Below are 15,422 nucleotides of genomic sequence, written 5' to 3'. Positions count from 1 at the left end.
AGTACTTAAAATTCTGTTTTACAGGATAGTGTTTACGCTATTTAAGAAGTCCCCACCTTAAGGTATTTAAGCAGGTATTTAAGTAGGTATTTAAGTTTCTGGAAATTTGGTTTATACTTGAAGTTCAGCATGTGTTTAAGCGCTGTCTTCAGTAAAGCTGGATTTAGGTTTAAACTCCAGCGAGTCAGGGCTGTGGTCAGATGGAAGTTCCGATACGCAGCCGTTTATCACAGTGTTGTGTTTTACCCCGTGCTTTATTCGCAGAGATATGCAGCTGTGGTACCAGCTCAGGACCGAAGAACTGGAGCACATGCAAGCTGCTTACTTCGGGTTTAAGGGAAGAAACAATAACAACAACAACAAGAAACTCAGGAATAAATCCGTCTTTGATGATGTGGCTAACATGGCGTATGATAACCAAGGCTTCTACAGGTAAGGCTATTAAAATACGGTGGGTTTGAATGAATGTGTTGAACGAATCTTAGAAAGAGGATTCCTCGAAAGCGCGTTTCAAAGGGATGCCCCTGCAGGGGACATCATGCCAGTGGACTGTCGGGGCTCGTCCTTGAACTTGCCCGTCCTGTGGGGAACTAACGTTGCCAAAAGGGGAGAGAGCGGAGAAGCTGAGCGTGACCTCCTTCCTCGCAGCTTTTCGTCTGTCCCCAGCAGTGCTCGGATAAGCCTGGTCTGCAGGGGAGGCTGCACCAGATTAACTGAGAGAGGTTTTTAATTGGCTTTGTTAAACCGATGCTAAATCCTGACATCGGCAGGAAAGTCACTGCCCCGTATTGGTGAGGGCTATCAAGGTGCCAGCTTGCCTAAGAGCCTTAGGAGAGGAGCCAGACGGGGACACCTGGGGCTGCAGCACAGCCCAAGGTGAGCATCCAGTATTACCCTTCATCCCTCGCCGGCCGCGAAAGCTCTCCGGGGAAATCCCGTTGCGTTCTCAGGGTGCGCAGGGCAAACACGATGGGATCCTCGTCCGCCGGGCAGCGTGAACACCTGCAGCGGGGCAGCCCTGACGCCGGGGCCCTCCAGAGAAATGTCCACTCGGAAATCAAGTGCATCACGTACTGTGGATGCGTGGATGGGGGGCATAGGTATTTTTGGTGTCAGCCCGGAGCCACGTCTGAGAGTGTCCAGATGCGTTACGCTGGGTTTTTGCCGACAAAAGAAAACCAAAAAAACGAATACGCGTTAAATTCTAATCGCCGTTTTGCTATTACTATTCATATAAACACACGTCATTGTGTCCTTTACATCCTTTGGGTTCTGTTTCGTCGTCACGCGTGGTACTATATAGCACAATCCTTGTTTGCTTTTAATTCACTGCTCACTTGTACAGCTTCTATGTACGGCAGTATCTGGGATTTGTAGTAGTTACCTGCGGAAAATGATTTTGTGCAGATTATAAACCTGCTTCCCTGTCACAGTGCAGCTGGAATTATATTCAAACGGGAGCACTGGCACAAAAGCGTGCTGGCTGCTTAATCAATTCCTAGCTTTGGGTGATTTCAGAAAGATGTATAAAGCTAATTAAATGCTGATTATAAGCTACACAGTTTTTAGGAGACTCAGGAAGCACTTTTTCATTTCGGGCGGCGTCAATCTGCTACGATGTTAATGTTTTGCATAAGCGTAATTTGCTTTTAAAATACTAGGGATAACCTTATAAAGGGCTGTGAACAGAGGTCAGTGCTCGGCTGGAGCCTCCAGCTCCTTCTGGGTTCTTATCTGCACCCCTGCACTGAGCAGAAGCTGCCGCATCATGTTCGCCAAATTCTGTACAGTTTTTCTTCCTGAAAGAAACAGCTGGATAAGCAGCTTCTCTGGGGCCAGAAGTCAACAAGTTTAGTATTTCTTTAGGAAATGGGAGGATGTGTAAACTTCAGTGGGAATTGCAGAGGGCAGGAGGAGGAAAGCCCGTGAGCTCTTTTTTTTTCGCGCGTAGGACAATACGCGCGCTGCTTTAACCGCTGGTGCCAACCTCCTGACCTCACCCACCTCCTGGCGCGTGGGGTCCACTGTTAATCAAGGTCTACTTTATTTCCAGCAGGCAGAGGTGATGTGATCCTGGCTTATCACTAGCCAGAGCAAAAATCAGCCAGGAGAGCAGGTGTAGTGGCCTGTGCGCCCCAGAGCCAAAGCTGGTTCTCACATGGAGAGTGGGCGCCACTTCCAATCAGAGATGGAAATGGCATTGGAGAAGACAGGCTCTGAATAAAAGTGTCTTGGAATTGCTCTAGGAACAGGTGTGACCCTTTATCAATTTGTGCCTTGTTCCCATTCTTTACTCAAATAAGATCTATTTAATCAAGGTTCGTAAGAGACGCTAATTCCTACTGGTTAATTCTGTTAAATGGATAGAAGCGCAGGATGAGATGTGGGAATTCTGCCAATGTATTTCATGCCAGCTCTTGAAGACAACAAATGATCTGTCAGCTTTGTGTTTCACTTGCAAGATTTATTTTTTCTGTGTAGTGAATTACGCGTAGTTTCATCATCCTCTGCACATCCAGCTTTCTGGGAGCAGCAGGACATTGTCAGCAAATCCCTGGGGAGGTGCAAACGTGAAGCTGGCTTACGCTGGGAAGACCAGTGTGAAAGGACATGTCCACTACCTGGGTTATTTCTGCGGTACCTTTCTTCGTTTAACGTGAAGTGGACACGTTGGCAGCCTGTGCGTGGAGGAAACCGTAGAATCAGAATGGTTTGTGTTGGAAGGGACCTTAGAGATCACCCAGTGCCACCCCCTGCCCTGGGCAGGGACACCTCCCACCAGCCCAGGTCGCTCCAAGCCCCGTCCAACCTGGTCTTGAACCCCTCCAGGGATGGGGCAGCCACAGCTTCTCTGGGCAACCTGGGCCAGGGGCTCACCACCCTCACAGCAAAGAATTTCTTCCTGATATCTCATCTAAATCTCCCCTCTTTCAGTTTAAAACCGTCACCCCTTGTCCTATTGCTCCACTCCTTGATCAAAAGTCCCCTCCCCAGCTTTCCTGGAGCCCCTTTAGGGACTGGAAGGGGCTGGAAGGTCTCCCCGGAGCCTTCTCTTCTCCAGGCTGAACCCCCCCCAGCTCTCTCAGCCTGTCCTCCCAGCAGAGGGGCTCCAGCCCTCCCAGCATCTCCGGGGCCTCCTCTGGCCCCGCTCCAACAGCTCCGTGTCCTTCCTGTGCTGAGGCTCTAGCCATGGGGTGTTGCTGCAGCACACAATGTTGTGAAGCTGTTGCAACATTGATTATCCGAGGACATAAATAAAGGCGTGTGGCACGGTTGGAAAAAAAGCGGCAAAACTGAGGACAAGCAAGCCCAAAAGAGAGCTGTATATTGGTGTGCGCGTGCGAACCGAAGCGCGCGTTCGGGGTCACAAAGAAGCCATATGATAATTTAACCAAGGCTCCTCAAGGAAGGTTGAGACCGGACATTAGGAGCATTTCTTTACCCAGAGGATGATCAAACCCCGGAACAGGCTTCCTGGAGGGGCTGCTGATGCCCCAAGCCTGTCAGCGTACAAGAGGCATTTGGATAGTGCCCTTAAAAATATGCTTTAATTTTTAGACAGCCCTGAACTGGTCAGGCACTTGGACTAGATGATCGTTTAGGTCCCTTCCAACTGAAGTATTCTGTCCTGTCCTATCCTACCCTTGTGTTAGTGTTTCAGACATTCGGAGGAATTTGTGCAACGCCTCACCAGACCTATGAGCAAATCAGAGACCTTCCTTTGTTTTCCTGATAAGGGACTGTCCTAAGGAACACGGGAGGCTGATGGGTTTCTCCCCGCCTCTGCCCGGGCTGCGCACGCGTTGTCCTCCGGGCTGCAGCCATGGGGGGTGGCTCTGCAGCCCACTTCGCGGGGGACGGCAGCGAACTGAGTGGTGCCCTCGTCTGAGAAAGGAGTGGGTGGAGGCTTGGCAATTTATGTCGGTTTTGTGGTGGCGCTTCCTTTTCTTAAAGAAAAGTGTTCTGCTGCTTCTTCATGTAACCTATGAAGTATCTGGAAGAGTGAGAACTCCTCCACCCTTGAAGAAGACCTTCTTGAGTGTATCTTAGCCTATTTTTGACTAGAAACGGATGTAGGTCAGGCTGCTTTTCCAACTTAATTGAAATAGATTCAGAGATTAACTCGAGATATTAACATTTTGATTCGCCACTTTAAAGATCAAAAGCACTGTAAGAACAAATAAAATAAAAAGCCAATTCTTTCAGGGAAGCCAACATAAAATAAAATAAAACCCCAGTTATTTCAGACAGGTAAGATATTCGTTCTGGTTTACAGGGTAATTTAGGATTAAAAATTATCATCTGTTAAAGTGGCGGCTTAGCTTGCCGATGAGAGAATTTTGACTGTATCGAGGTGACATAATGTGGACGCGGAATGCTTGATGTGTAGAAGTTACAAATAATGCAGAAGCCCAGCTGTGGGACAGTAGGGGCTCCAGGGTGCTCCTCTGGACCTGCCTGCCACAAAAGGAGATCTCTTTCCCCTCATGTTAGAAGCACGGAACAAATGGGAGGAATAAAGAGTTTTCCAGGGAACTGCTGAATTTTAATGGCAACTACCATTCTGGCTTCTCGGCTGCTTGAACAAATTGCTTTAAAACGCTGAGAAATATGTCTACAAATACCTGGGATCATTAACTACGGAGCGCAGTTGGTGTTGATGCCGCCTCTTTCGTTGCGATGTAAGGAATCGTAATGAGGATAAAAATACCTATTTTTAGCAGAAAGTCTCGTATGCGGGAGCTGTAAGCGTTTACAGCATATTTGCTCTGCTGGGAGGGACGGGTCTTCCCCAGCATTGCTTCTCAGAAGTCTGGAGCGGAGGGCAGAGAGAGCAGGTTGCTGCACGATGCAGAGGTTTGAGACAGATTAGCTGAAGAAAAGGGTCTGTCGTCTCTGGGAGGGAGATTAGCTGCAGCTCTGCGCCACGTAGTTAGAGGAGAACAATGTGCATGAACCTCCAAAACAGCCCCCCGAGAGGATGGCGAGGCAGAGGCAGGGTTTGTCAACACGGGGATATATTGGGAATAGCTCTCCCAGCCTGACTGCCGTCTGTATCGGGAGAAAAGCCGGAAGGCAGTAGATTATGTTCGTCTCTCTTTAAGATTTAAAAGTCTTCCCGATTCTGCACGAGAGCGAAACCAGGACTTTTGGCATCGTTCATCCGAAGTGAGAGACCTTCCTCGAAGCAGCAGAGAGCACCACACCTGCTTGGGGTTAGACCTGAGCACTGGGGGCCTTTGATATTGCAGGGGAACTAGCACTTGAAACGCCGTGCTGGGTTTAAGAGGGTTTTTGAAATGGGTACGTTCCTGAGCAGGATATGTTATTTTCGAGGCAGTTGTTTACTGATGAAAAATAAGACCTGGCCCTGCAGTAATCTTTCTCTGGAATAATTGCTTGGGCAACCACCACCTGGGATGAACAGTCCTCTTCCATCCCCAGCAAATGCCCGGGTGGGAGAGCTTCGACTTAGTCGGCTGCCTGAGCAGGGAGGTTGCCCTCTGCCCCGGCACAGGCAGAGGGCAAAATATAAGTAAAGAGAAGCTTAATGACAGTTGTCCTTCCTCTGGGCCAGCTGCTGGTAATGTTTGAGAGGTGGAGGTGAACGTCAGTAAGACACGATATTGAAGAAACCGGTGTTGAAAAGAAGAGCGTGGTCACCTAACGCAGGCGCGGGGGTCGGCTCACCCGCTGCCGTGGGTCGGCTGTGGCTGCTCCTGGGTGAATGGTCGGTTCAGGTGGGTTGAGGCCACTTTGGCCTTGAGATCCCCTGCCCGGAGTCGGGCAGAGAAGTTTGCTTGTGACTCCCAAACTGGAGTAGCAGTCTCCTCTTTTCCATGAAGTAGTCCCAGCCATGCCTCTAGGAGAACTGATGAAAATGTGCACAATCTAGCGTGAGAGCAAACAGCAAGCCCTTTTTGACGTGCAAGACATTAAAGAACTGGGCGCCCCACTGTATTTTACGCTGTCTTTTATATTCACACATAAGCACGGGCAGCAAGGTGGCTGTCCCGGGAGAAATACAGATAGCCAGTAATGAGAAAAAGCTGAGAGAGCTCGTTTCAGTTTGCATCAGCTTCCTGACAATGGTAAGAAAAAGCCACACCTAGGGAAACCTCAGTTTTCTTTGCTTTTTCAGCACAAGAAAACCTGTAACCTGTCCTGGAATAGACACTCCCTTGGCTCGGGGATGTGCTGTTATTTTGCAGGGGAGAATTGACAGCCCGGTACTTACCACACTCAGGGAGAACCGAATTTAGCTGTAGACTAACTCCTTTTCACCCTCTGTCAGCAAAGACGACAACCGGAAAGAAACTAGTCCAGCGCAAAAATACATCTAAAGAGCAGCAAAGAAATTTTGTGATTTTTTTTTTTCCTGGTTTGGAAGCACTTGGAAGAAGTTGTGCATTCCAAATTTGGCCTGTTTTGAGGTGAATTATTTTACACAGCTCTAGGCCAAGTTATAAAACATTCTCTGTGAAGTAGCTGATCTGACTGCAGGAGTGGGTCAAATGGAAAGCCCGTGTCTCAGTAGGTTTAGAGTCCTCCTTTCAGATATCCACTACAGCTGGACAATATTATCAAGAAAAAAAAGTCTCTTCCGGAGAGAAACAGGCTCGTATATTCTCCCGCGGAAGATATTTTTAGTACCTGAAATTTTTGTACCAGAGCACTTTCTGACGACAAGATGCATTACCAGTGTACCTGGCAAAATGCAAGTAGGGACAATGCAAGAGCAAAGGCGTCCAAGTGAAAAGGTTTTGCAAAAAAACCCCAAAGCCAGCACGCTCTCAGGAGAGGCAACTCGGCATTTTCAGTCCGTACAAGGAGTCACCTGCCAGGTTGGTAAAATGAGCTCGTAGCTTTGTCCTCCACAGTAAAACAAAATGTGTTTTCTTTTCCTCTTTGATTTAGTGGCTATAATGGTTGAAGCTTTCCAGTGCCTTGTGTAAGGAGTTGCAAGGAAGGTGCGAATCAGATACTCGTGTTGCTCTGAACAATGTCTGCCCGGCCCTGCTGAGGAACGTGGCTGTAAGCCAAAGGACCTTCTAGAAGTATGGACAAGATGGGATGGGACACTTGGCCACATTCCTACCTTGCCCTCTGCCCCCTTAAGGACACTTTCCCAGCTGCTTTTCCCTTCGGAACACCTAAGTAGAAGAGATTAAAAAGATGAAGGATCTGATGCCCTTCTAGCAGGATAGTGTGGTGTAGATTTACCACAGTGAAAGGGGTCAACACTTGAAGAAATACCCACGTTGAGAGACAGGTTGCTGCAAAGCTTGATGAAAAACCTAAGCAGAACAAGAAAAACCCACCAGGATACCTACAATGTCTGTCAGGAGATGCATCAGCGGGAGAATTAAGGGGGCAAAACATCTTTTGCAACAGTGACTTGGTGAAGGCTGTTAGAGTTCCTGGGGAAAGTGATTTATCTGTGTGCTTTTGAAGGTGAGCAGTCTCCTTCAGCACAAGAAGGACATGGATCTGTTGGAGCGAGTCCAGAGGAGGCCACAAAGATGCTCCAAGGGCTGGAGCCCCTCTGCTGTGACGACAGGCTGAGAGAGTTGGGGTTGTTCAGTCTGGAGAAGAGAAGGCTCTGGGGAGACCTTAGAGCCCCGTCCAGGACCTGAAGGGGGCCTACAGGAAAGCTGGGGAGGGGCTGTTGGCAAGGGCAGGTAGCGATAGGATGAGGGGCAATGGTTTAAACTAGAGCAGGGCAGGGTTAGATGAGACATTGGGAAGAAGTTCTTTACACTGAGGGTGGTGAGACGCTGGCCCAGGTTGCCCAGAGAGGGGGTGGAGGCCCCATCCCTGGAGACATTCAAGGCCAGGCTGGATGAGGCTCTGCGCAACCTGATCTAGTTGAAGATGTCCCTGCTGACTGCAGGGGGTTGGACTAGATGGCCTTTAGAGGTCCCTTCCCACCCAACACATCCTATGATTCTATGACGAGAGAGCTGGAGCCTTCACTCCCTCCGAAAGATCCGTGTGTTGTTTTTTACGATGGGCCTCGCTGTCCGAAATAGCTCTCGTTTGTCTGCATGCTGGGGCAGGCCCAGCCCAGCCCTGCTGGCGGCCGTGGGCCGTGTGCCGGAGGGTTCCTCAGCACACCTGAGCGCTGCGAATGTGCCCGGCTGCGGCGACGGGGCTTAGATGGCAGAGAGCCACCAGCGGGCTGCTCCCGGGGCTGCAGGAAGAGAGGTAGGACCCGTCATCACCACGGTGTTTAATGTTTTGCTACCTAGAGTGAAATGGCTGCAAAGAGCAAACAACCTGTTTGATACAATCGTACGTAATTAATACAGTTCCCTACACGTGCGATGTTTGATCGTGTGGCACCTGGGGCCGGAGGGGAGGAGACCTCGCACAGGAGAGGGGCAGATTTCCTTCAAGCTTCTGCATAGATTCTCCCACCCTGAGAGCTGTCCCACTTTGAGCTTCTCTGTTCATGGAGGCTTTCTTTTTTTCCTCTAGTTTGTCATTACTGTGCTCTGTGTTGCCCACCGCCACCTTTCAGAGACTAAAATCTTCCCGTACCTTTTGACACAGATATTTCAAAGAAAGAGCGGGCGGGGGAAGTGAGCTGTGGTTTCACCCTGGGGCCCTGTCGCGAAGGGTAGGATAGCTGGCTGCTAAATTATACCGATTTCTGAATTTCAGTCTTAATTGTCATCACAACGAGCGTGGAGGGTGTGTGCACAGCAACATGTGCTTTCAATAAAGCTGCTATTATTGTTTTCGTAATGCTTCCCTGATTACCCCAGGGTCTTGTACAAAGTCACCAGACATACAGCAACAGAAAAAAAAAAATCCCCTCCCGTCCTGCAGTATAAAAATCTCTTTTCAGAGCCAGTGCCAGCGCCGCAGCATTGCTCTGCCCCACTGCTCGGCGTTCTCACACTCCTCGGATGTCCCGTTAACAGTGTTTTCCCCTCCAGCTAGGAACAGTCACACAAAGCAAAATTCTTGTGAATCCTCTAAAACCCATTGACAAATGCTGCGGTGGCTGTTCTTCTCCCCAGATGGGAGCTCTGACTTTATCTCTCAAAGAAAGTCTGTCCTTGTCAAATGTACTGTGCACCTACCTAGGCTGGTCGGCACCTGGCGTCCTTGGGTGCGTTTGCATTGCCAGATGGGAGTACCCAGGGAGGTCTTCTGATCCTCTTACTGTGATGTTTTGAAGTAGCCCGGCTGGAAAGTGGAGTTAAGGAAAGTTGAAGCACTTGAAAAAAAAAGTCACGCTCATTTAGGCTAGGATACGGTACAGAGCTCCCGAGGATGAAAGCGCGAACGGAAGGCTGCCTCTGACCGATAGCCGTGCGGTGCAGAGGAGAGCCCGCTTCGGGCACATCCATCTGTGCCTTGTCGGCACTGCAGCCCTCTTAATAGCTCTTCTCGGCCTCTGCTTAGGTGGAACTCCACTGACTTCACCGTCCCTCTGACATCCACAGGGTTCGATGTACTGCACTGAATGGAGGGTGCCTCGTCCTAGACTTATTTCGGTCAATGGAAGCTTAATAGTCACAGAATCCCAGGCTGGCAGGGGTGGGAAGGGACCTCTGGAGATCATCCCATCCAACCCCCTGCCAGAGCAGGGTCACCCAGAGCAGGTGGCACAGGAACGCGTCCAGGCGGGGTTGGGATGTCTCCAGAGACGGAGACTCCCCCACCTCTCTGGGCAGCCTGTGCCAGGGCTCTGCCACCCTCACAGCAAAGAAGTTCCTCCTCAGGTTTAGGTGGAACTTCCCATGCTCAAGTTTGTGCCCGTTACCTCTTGTCCCGTCCCCGGGCACCAGTTCCCAAAATGGGAGGAAGAGGTTGCTCAGCCAGGAGAGTTGTCCTCCAAGTACAGCTTCAGCCAGTTTGGCTTTCTGAGTTGGTGTGGACGGTGGGTAACTGCAGAGTTTCACAATGCAGAGTTTTTTATAGGAGAAAACATCAGAATGGGATGAATTCTGTACAATAACCGGAATATCTAGATTTGAGTTATAATCCTGGCAGGTCTGTTTGCAGAAGTAGTGGCTACCCCATGCAAAGCTTTACGCCAGTTCTTCTCCCTGTTACATGCTGTTTGGATTTGATTTTTATTTTGTAACTATTGACTACTGCCTCAAGAAGATGGAACTGAGTTCCTCCTACTATAAAAAAAAAAAAAAAAAGTACAGTAGCAAGTATCTCAGATTTTCTTTCAGCAGCAAGATCTGCAGCGTTACTCGCTGTAGCTTCTGTTCGCTGATGGCGGGCCACAGGGGTACTCGGAGAGGTGTTCTGGTGTCCAGCACAAAGATCCTTGAGGGCTTGTTGACGTACCAAGATTAAATGGCGTGGTTAAAACAGTACAGGTCATTACAAAGTGGATAAAGTTACCAGGCTGTTTTTTGAAAGACAGATGAATTAGGTGTTGTCCAAAGCACGGGTGGGTAAATCCTGCTCATCTGAGCACCTCCTCGATGAGTATGTTCTGACTGCGCTGATACAGGGCCTTCGCACATCAAATGCAGGGGTGGTTTAAGATGCCTTTACCCTGGCTGACTGTAGCTCATGCCCCAAATAGTTTTGTAATACAGATTTCCAGTGAAGAGCAAGATTTGTTCTCCTGTACAGGAAATATGTATCTGCAGTAGAGCCACTCTGTACCAGAACAGCAAGCTCTCGGTTATCTGGCTTTACTTTCTGTTATTTCCCCTGGGGTTCCTATACGTATGCACGTTCCGTGTATGAGCATTTCTGCAACTGATAGTTGCAGAATGCAGCTTCTGTTTCCTGACCAGCTTTTCATGTTGGCCAGGATGTGGGTGTGCAGGCTGCTGCCTTCAGCGGCCAGAGGAAGCCGGAGGAGCCACGTGAGTTCACCTGCAGTGGATCTGGGGCAGGCGACCTCAGCAGCTGCCCTGCCTGTAACTGATGCTTTACAAAAGCCCGCACACTCGGACTACAGTAACTTGGCACGACCCCGAAAGGGCTGTCTCTTACCTGCTTCTGGTTCACAGAGCGGTGGGCTTAATGCCAGCTGCATCCATCCTGCCTCTTGCAGCAGGGTTCAAGAACAAGCTGATCCCATGCCCCTGTTCTCTGGAATGAGCTGTGTGGTGTTTGCCGAGCATCTTTTCAGCAGCTCTGCCACCTCCGTCTGCCACTGCTGCTGCTCTGCCCTCGCCATCCGCTGCTGGCTTATTTGCTGTCTGGGTCGGTAGCCTGTGCTGGCTTAGTCCGCAGCTGGGCAAACCCTGCTGTGGAAGGGCAGGATGCAGGATGGATCCGTGACCGCCAGCGCTGCATACACCCTCAGCTGGCAAATATGGAGTCCCGGCGTGCCATCCCTTCTGGGAGGGCAAGGTGGGAGCCAGGTCAGGCTGTCAAGGGCTAGAACAAGCCAAGTGCAGGTGTGCTGCACCGGCATCACTGCAGATAACACCCCAGATGCCACCACGCACAACTGGCTCCATGCTCCCAGCAGTGCTCTGCCAATCAAGCAGGGACTTCCCCTTCCCCTTCCCCTTCCCCCTTCCCCCTTCCCCCTTCCCTTCCCCCTTCCCCTTCCCCTTCCCCTTCCCCTTCCCCTTTCCCTTCCCCTTCCCCTTCCCCTCCCTTCCCTTCCCTTCCCTTCCCTTCCCTTCCCTTCCCTTCCCCTTCCCCTTCCCTTCCTCTTCCCTTCCCCCTTCCCCTTCCCCTTCCCCTTCCCTTCCCCCTTCCCCTTCCCCTTCCCCTTCCCTTCCCCTTCCCCTTCCCCTTCCCCTTCCCCTTCCCCTTCCCCTTCCCCTTCCCCTTCCCTTCCCAGGCTCAGCGTTCCAGTGTCCTTAGGAAGGCTCTCCCAATACCATAGCATTAAATTGAAGCTGGGGACTCGTTTGATGGAGAACAAACAAACAAACAAATAACATCTACCCCAACCCCAAATAAAACGGACCTCACAAGTCTTTTCAAGGTCTGCATCAGCTTTTACAGAGAGACAATTACTTGCCCCACTGCTGCCAACTGGTTTTGATGCTGGGACGAGCGAGTCCATATGTTACAGTACGAGTTGTTTGCAAAATGCTCGATGTGCAAATAAAATGGATTGGAAGTTTCTGTCTCCTCACCAGAGCTAAGGAAACAGAAGTAACTTTTTCCTTCGTGCTTACAGGTTCCAGGAGGAGTGGACCCGGGACATCGTAGCTCCTGGGCATTGCAAAGGCACTGATCGTCTCCCTAAGTTACCCAAAAGCAGTGGCGCGCCTGTGAAACAAGCTGTAGCGGGACATGGCGCGGCGGTACAGCCGGTGAACTCAATCCATGTTGTTGAAGTCTATGGACATAAGGATGGCTATAACAAACCGAGCTGTTGGATACCTGGATAGCCGGTGGCGGAAACACAATTGCTCCTCTGGACCAAAATGAAATTTGGATAGAAATATGTGCCTTAAAGACAACGTAGAGAGTTAATTATTCATATGAATTCAAAAGTTTTCTATATTCCAAGATGGTTATTTAACAGAGATACTTCAAGGTCTGATAAAATAAAAAAATGGACATTGAGGCTGGCAGTCCGTCGCCATTCTCTACGGCGTGCTACGTACTGTGACCATGGCAAAAGCATAATATCATTCTTCTGTACATTTAGAAAGAACTGGGAGCCAGTTTGCATACTTGCCTCATACAGAGTCACTGATGATAATTACACATTCATAAGATTGCAACCTTCTTTTAACCAGTGTTTTTTTGTAAGCATTTCAGAATGAAAAATCCCCCGTATTTTTACACAGTAGTGTGATAGAGCTACAATAAAATTTTGTTTTTAATTAAAAGCCCCCGTTGTTTTATATCAGGAAGGCCTTTTTGTTTAATTCCTCGGCTCCGCATTTGGAGCCCGTGGGAGGCTGGGTGCAGCAGAGGCCCGGCTCCGGATCCAGCAGCCCGTGGGGGAGCGGGCAGAGCGGGTGGCGGGCTCTGCTTTGCCCGCCCCAGCCCGCACACCTGTGGCCGGCAGACGTGCGGCAAGCGAGCGCCCGGGTGCAGGCTGGTGTGGGGGGAATCATAGAATCATAGAATTGCTGAGGTTGGAAGGGACCTTTAAGATCATCGAGTCCAACCTTTAACCTACCCTGACAAAAGCCACTTCTAAACCATGTCCCTCAGTGCCCCATCTACCCTTTTTTTAAACACCTCCAGGGATGGTGAATCCACCACCTCCCTGGGCAGCCTATTCCAATGTTTAATAACCCTCTCAGTGAAAAAATGTTTCCTAATATCCAATCTAAACCTCCCCTGACATAACTTGAACCCGTTTCCTCTCGTCCTGTCACTCGTCACCAGGGAGAAGAGGTGCTCTGCCAATCAAGCAGGGACTTCCAGAAGGCCAAGCGTGGCTGGGGCGGTGGCTGCAGCATCGCGGGGAGAGCCCGCTAGGCAAAGGGGAGATGTAGTTTTTTGGAAACCTGCCTTCCTTTCCTATTATAAATCCGTTCACTGTGTGAGGAGACAGGGTGGGTTTTTTTCTTGTTTTGTCCGTTTTGAAAAATAACTGATATGGCTCTTCCTCTGCTGTTTGTATGCACATACGTGTATGTCTTACAGTCACACATTGTGGTTATTTTTGTTCAAGTTGAAACCTTATTTATTCTCCTGTCATCAGCTGCCTAATGGGTATTGACACTTTCCTGTCATGATGGAAATACGATCTTAGAGCAATACCCAGGAGCTGTTTTATTGTTTGTCCCGCTTGTTATGAACTAGGTATCCCCTTAAGACCTTCAGGCCTTAAGTTTCAGTTTGGAAATTCAACTTACTGGAGCTTGCTGGCAGGCCGAGAAATGCTGCGTTCCACCCTGGCCATCCTGGGCAGACGTCAAAAACGCGTGCTGGAGCTTCAGCCATGTGGAAGCCACAGCGAAGGAGCTTTGCTTTTGTTCCTAATAAGCTCAGTTCTTCTATACATTACAACGGGCCGCACCCCTGCGATGCACTTCGTAGTCTGTGCTGCGAAAAGGGGAATGGATATACGTCTCAATGCTTGTTCCAATTAAGTAATCCATTCATTAAATTAACTAGCCAATGTTTTATCAGGACAATCGTGCCGTGAACCATTTTGTCTGCAGTTTTTTCAGTCCCCTGCCAGACCCAGCCGGCGTCTGTCCCCAGACGCGCCCTTGCATCCCATGTGCAGCACCGCCTGCGGGCTGCGCGTGGGGCTGGCACCGGCGCCGTGCCCTGTCCCCTCGGCTGCAGGCACTGCCAGCCCGGCTGCAGGCGCTCCAGCCAGCTCGCAGGGTCGCTGGCCGTGTTTGGGGTCAGAAAGTTCTTGAGAAGACGTGTTCAGTCTCAGCGCGAGCAGTCCCTAAGAGGGGCCAGCTGCAGGCCCTAGCAGGGTGCCCTCAAGTGGAAAATGAGGTGCAAGGATGCGAAATCTCTGCACAAAGCTATGGGCTTCCAGCTGCTGCAGCAGCAGCTCTTCCTCGCTGCTGGCATGGGACTTTCTGGCAGGACAACTGGGAATGGCTGGGCTCCATCCGCCAGAGGAAAACACTTGGACAGCATCAATGGCGGAAGGGCACAGGTGGACGAAAATACAAACAAAATGCGTGAAAGGAGCATAGAGAGGAACAAAGGCTGGGAAAACCAACCAAAACATCTGAGATGCTCCTGTGCAAATGGCCGGGATGATAGAATTAAATGCAAAAAAAAAAAAAAAAAAGACTTTCAACATAATAAAAGGCACAACTTAATAAGAATTACAGTGCTTGTGGGACAAATGATAGGACTAGGATCTTGGCATGGTGAATGATAGCTCGTTCCAGGTAGGGCACATGAGAATAAAGGTCTGTATGCTCTCTGAAGTTCAGCGTGGGGTGAAATGCTTGTTAATTAACGTCTGTGGTTGGAGACCAGAGAGCGAAGGAGCGCAGGCTGCTGGGCGTTCAGCACCGACTCTGCAGCTGGGAGGAGGACCTGGCAGAAACGTGCTCGGGGGAATAACAGAACCATCTTAAATATTGGGTGACTTTATTTCTCTAATCCGCTGCTGGAAAAGTGTACAACCATCAGGTGTTTGAACATATGTCTTGGTGACTGCTTTATTTCTGAAGGTGGTGGCAAGTGGGGTGGCAGTTGCTTCTGACTATAGCAGGGACAAACCTGTTAAAAATCAAGAGAGACATTCGGGTGAATGCGAAAGTAAGTGACATCACATTTTTAAGGAAAGGAGGAAGAGCAGCGGAATAAGGAAAATGGACTTCAAAAAGGAAAATTTTGCTACACCAAAATAGCAAGTACAAAGGATGCATGCAGAAACAATCTGATAGATGGAGCACAGGAGAGCTGGCAGTCGCTAGCAGAGACTGTTTAAAGGCATGTCAGGCAAACCCATGCAGAGGATCGCAAAAATCTGATACAGCTGCCTCAGGAACTGTGAGGACATGAAAATCAGAGCGGGAAAAACT

At 49.8% G+C, this 15,422-nt stretch overlaps 1 protein-coding gene across 1 annotated transcript in view; it reads left to right on the top strand.

The window, feature by feature from the left end:
* The window catches only part of SUSD3 (sushi domain containing 3), a 39,626-nt gene extending 24,700 nt beyond the window's left edge, over positions 1 to 14,926 (top strand). The window contains exons 4-5 of the mRNA XM_074602691.1: positions 265 to 432; positions 12,131 to 14,926. Of these exons, the coding sequence (XP_074458792.1) occupies positions 265 to 432; positions 12,131 to 12,344 (382 nt within the window). The 3' untranslated portion in view covers positions 12,345 to 14,926. The remainder of the gene's footprint in view (positions 1 to 264; positions 433 to 12,130) is intronic.
* The last annotated feature ends 496 nt before the right edge of the window (positions 14,927 to 15,422 follow it).

The sequence above is a fragment of the Larus michahellis genome, chromosome 10 (assembly GCF_964199755.1).
Source record: "Larus michahellis chromosome 10, bLarMic1.1, whole genome shotgun sequence".
Classification (NCBI taxonomy): Eukaryota; Metazoa; Chordata; class Aves; order Charadriiformes; family Laridae; genus Larus; species Larus michahellis.
Note: the sequence above shows the minus strand (reverse complement) of the source record. Positions and strands in the feature narration are given on the sequence as shown.